General features: G+C 43.5%; 1 protein-coding gene across 1 annotated transcript; it reads right to left on the reverse strand.

The window, feature by feature from the left end:
* Positions 1–521: 521 nt before the first annotated feature.
* On the reverse strand, positions 522–1,451 carry LOC102825199 (olfactory receptor 13A1-like). The gene has a single exon (XM_006875366.1). It carries the CDS (start codon positions 1,449–1,451, stop codon positions 522–524), a length of 930 nt encoding a protein of 309 aa, XP_006875428.1.
* Between the last annotated feature and the right edge of the window lie 3,222 nt (positions 1,452–4,673).

The raw sequence follows: 4,673 nt of genomic DNA on the forward strand, positions 1-4,673 counted from the left end.
AAGACAGGAGTCGTGTCGTCATGCACCTAGAGTTCATAGTCCCTTGGGACCCAGTCACGGGGGTGGAGATGGGTGGGATGGGGTGGGGAGGTGCTGTGTTTCTGGGAGAAGAGAATAGGAAACCCAGGAGAGGTTGCAGTTGCTGGGTGGAACTGAGTTGGGAGAGGAGATTCTGGTAGAGATAGAGTGCAGGTGTGGGTAGTGAGAGGGAGGTGCCCTGGACTGTGAGGCTTTCTGTTGGTGCTTGGGGTTGTAGGAAGAGGGAGGGAGGCAACTAGGAAAGAACTGGAATGAGAAAGCCCTGGGGAAGTTTTAGGAGTCATATGTGCACTAGAAACCCACCCTACAGGGCAGTTTCCACCAGGAGCTCCACAGACTCATGTGTCCTGGGACCGACACATGTCCAAGCAAGCACGCTACCCCTGAAAGCTGCAAACCCGATAAATGCCCACTCCAGCATCATCTGGAGCCTGGTGTCCACAAGCAGGGGACAGGCAAGGAGAGTAGCTGTTGTTCTCAGGTCACCATCGACAGAAGGGGAGGAGCTTGCTCAGGGCGCGCTGGACCTCCGCATTCCGCAGTGTATAAATGAGGGGATTCAGGGTGGGACTCAATGCTGTATACAGCACCCCTGCCACTTTGCTCCTTTCAGGGCTGTAGCTGGAGGCCGGGCTGATGTAGGCACAGAACACTGCTGTGTAGGACACAGAAACTGCGATGAGGTGGGAGGAACAGGTGGAAAAGGCGCGGCGCTTGCCCTCAGCGGAGCGAATGCGCAGGATGCTAGCCACAATGCAACCATAGGAGACGAGAGTGAGCAGGAAGTTGGTGAAACCATAGAAGCCGTCAGCCACGACTGTCATGATGCTGTTGATCCGCGTGGGGCTGCAAGAGAGGAGCAGCAGTGGTGGGATCTCGCAGAAGAAATGCGAGATGACACGGGGGCCACAGAAATTCAACCGAGCCATTAGACCAGTGTGAACAGAAGCGTTTATGGCACAGATGCCCCAAACGCCCACAGCCAGTGCCACGCACAACTGCGGGCTCATGATGGTACTATAGTGAAGTGGACGACAGATGGCCACATATCGATCGAAGGCCATGACCAAGAGCAGCAGCAACTCAGAGGACAAGGCCCAGAGGAGGAAGAAGAGCTGGGCCATGCAGCCCGCATAGGAGATGATGTTTCTCTGCGTGGTGAGACCAGCCAGCACCTTAGGCAGGATTGTAGAGGTAAGGATGATGTCCATGGTGGCCAAGTTGGACAGGAAGAAGTACATGGGGCTGTGAAGGCCACCACTGCAACCCACGACGGTGATGATGAGAGCGTTGCCAGTGAGAGCCACGGTGTAGAGCACCAGGAAGCAACCGAACAGCGGCAGCCGCAGTGTAGGGTGTTCCGAGAACCCCTGCAGGACGAACTCCGTCATCAGCGTCTGGTTGAACTCCATGGTCCTGCCAGGATCCATGGCGCATGAGGGCTGGCTGTCCCTTTGGAAAACCTGTAGGTGCCTAACAAGGGGGTGACATGACACTTCAGATCATGCGTTCACTGGTGACCACAAATAGAAAGAGGTGGGTTTGCTTTCCCAACTATAGTCCACTTACCTCTTTAACTTACAACCTCACCAAGCTCTGCAAAGCACATCTCATGCCAGCCTTTACTTTTCCTTTCATTTCCACAGTGAAAAATTTTATAATCTATGTTTGTGTTCAAGCATGTGCTTACCCCACCCAACACCTCTGTACCTGCTGTTGCCCACCACTCTCATCCATGGCTAAAGCCATTATTTCTCAATTTTATATTTTCTCAGATTCATCCCTCCAGAAGACCTCATTCCCTAAACCCAGACCTAGGAACTCCAAGTCTTTCTGTGATTTTATGCTTTAGTGAACTACAACCCCTTCAAACTCATATGCCCAAACCTGGACTTAGTGCCTTCCGTGCTCCTGGTGTTTATTCTTCAGTTCATGCTGATGGACCCACCCAGTAATCCCAGCCATCTAGAGTCCCTTGGACAGGGGCTCTGTGGAACAGGGCTCGGCCTTTTTTGGTCATCGCCACTTTGGGAACTCTTGGCCACAGAAGGCACTGAAAAGATACCTGTTAACCTTTTGCTTCCCTTTCATCCAACTGTTCACCAAGGCCTTACATACATTGTTTGCACATGTCCCCACCGCTCATATCCTCCGCTGTTTATTTACTTTAGGTTTATTGTCAATGTCCAGTGTCTGACTTCAACTCCTCCTTTATGTTCTCTACTGAGACTGGGGTGGGATCCCCAGAAAGAAAGTCTGATCCTGGTATTTCCTCCTTAACACTGATCTGTGGCTTTCTAGAGAGAGTGAACAATATTGCTAGAGATTTCTGTATGTTTGTCTTTCTGTTCAAGGCTACTCCTATTCCAATATGATGTGAAATTGCTAAAATTCAAGCAAAAATTTTAAATTATGCAATAGTTTCAGGAGGTCAAAATGGGCTGGAAAAAAAGGTAGAGGGTTTATAATGTAGGGATCTACAGAGTGGAGCATCTCCTAATCTGCAGAAAAAGATTGTGTGTAAGTGTGAATATATAGTATTGTGAAAGAGAACATGTTTGTGTGTGCATATGTGTGCATGTGTGCATGACTACAAGGAAACTAATGAGTAATGACACCTGGGAAATGCAAAGAACTGCCTAGAGATGTCAGCTTCAGCCCTTCACAGGGAAGAAAGAGTATGGAGTTTCATTACAGTCACAGTTAAACACCTGACAGAACAAAATCAACACTCTTGATAGATAATCAGAATCCAGACTCTTCAATGTATCATGTACAGCATCTAGAATATAACAAGCAACTGGCTATGTAAAGAAGCAGAGGCATACATCCTGTGCATAAGTAAAAAGTATTCAATATAAACTAGTGTTGTGATTTTGGAAATAGCAAATTAAGAAGTTTAAAACAGTTTTTGTAAATATGTCCAAGATCTAAAGGAAAATATGCTTATAACATATGGACAGGCAAGTTAACTAGGAAAAATAAGAAACTGCATTTTAAAAAACTCAAAAAAAACCTAATGTAATTATGTATAATATCCCAAATTAACAATTGATCACAAGTGCATACAAGCAGACTGGGCATGATGTCAGAGAAGATTATAGTTAGTTAAATAGGAATTACCCAATCTGATGATGAGAAAGAGCAAAATTACAAAATGCATGGTCACAATTTTTGTGACATTTGAGACAATAAAAGCTGCCTAGTACACTTCAACTGAATTGGAAAATTATTGAATAATATCATTAATATCACATACAAATACAATTGTGCCAAAAATAATTCAAAAATGGTAATAATAGCATATCAATAAAGAACTGCCAGAAATTCAAGTCAGATTCAGAAGAAGGCATGGAATAAGGGATCTCATGGCTGAGGTGAGATGGATCTTGGCTGAAAGCAGAGAATAACAGTAGACATTTGTCTGCGTTGGTCCTAACAAAGTATAATTAGCATTAGGAAAAAATGAGAATAAAAGAACATTAAAGTGTGCTCATGCCGAACTTTTACATAGACCAAGAGGCAGTTGTTAGAAAAGATCAAGGAGATTTTACATGGATTTAAATCAAGAAAGGCATATGTCAAGGTCATGTCCTTTTACTAGACGCATACTTACTCAATCTGTAGGCTGAGCAAATAATCTGATAAACTGGAACATGGGATCAGGATTGGAAGAGGACTCATTAACAGCTTGCAAAATGCAATATGCAAATTGCTAAATGTGAAGAAAACATGATCACTTACTAATGAAGATCAAAAACTATAGCTTCTGTATGGATTACTCTTCAGTGAAAAGAAACCATAAATCCTCACAACAGAACTAATAAACAACATTATGGCAAATAAGAAAAGATTGAAGTTGTCAATGATTTCATTTTACTTGACTCCACAAACAATTCCCAAGGAAAAAGTAGTAAATAAAATTAATTGACACACTGGACAAATCTACTGCAAAGATGTCACTTTGAGGATTAAGGTGGGACTGACCCAAGCCAAAGTATTTTTAGTTATCATATAAGCATGCAGAAACTGGATAATGAGTAAGAAAAAGTAGAGAAGAATTGAAGCATTTGGGTTACAGAATGGGCACAAATACAGACATCTTCCAATCATTTGGCCAGGCAGTTGTCTTCCAAATTTCTTGGCATAAATGACTGAGTGCCTGCAGTGCCACCTCACTTTCTTGAAAGATTTCAATTTATATTCCGTTAATTCCTGGTGCCTTGTACTTTGCCAATTCTTTCAATGCACCTTGGACTTCCTCCTTCAGTATCATTGGCTCTTGATCATATTCTACCTCTTGAAATGGTTGAACATTGACCATTTCCTTTTGATACAGGGACTGTGTATTCCTTCTATCTTCTCTTGATGCTTTCTGCATCATTCAATAATTTGCCCAGATAATCTTTCAATAATGAATGTTGAGGCTTGAATTTTTTCTTCAGTTCCCCCAGCCTGAGAAATGCTGGGCATGTTCTTTCTTTTTGGTTTTCTGATTCCAGATCTTTGCACATTTTTTTTGTAATATTTGGCTTTATCTTCTAGAGCTGATCTTTGAAATTTTCTGTTCAGCTCATGTACCTCCTCATTTCTTCCATTTGCTTTAGCATCTCTACACTGGAGAGCAAATTTCA

This window comes from Chrysochloris asiatica, unplaced genomic scaffold, assembly GCF_000296735.1.
Source record: "Chrysochloris asiatica unplaced genomic scaffold, ChrAsi1.0 scaffold00323, whole genome shotgun sequence".
Taxonomy (NCBI): Eukaryota; Metazoa; Chordata; class Mammalia; order Afrosoricida; family Chrysochloridae; genus Chrysochloris; species Chrysochloris asiatica.

Coding starts and splice junctions, on each gene's coding strand:
- LOC102825199 (XM_006875366.1), bottom strand. CDS start 1,451: ATGGAGTTCAACCAGACGCTGATGACGGAGTTCGTCCTGCAGGGGTTC.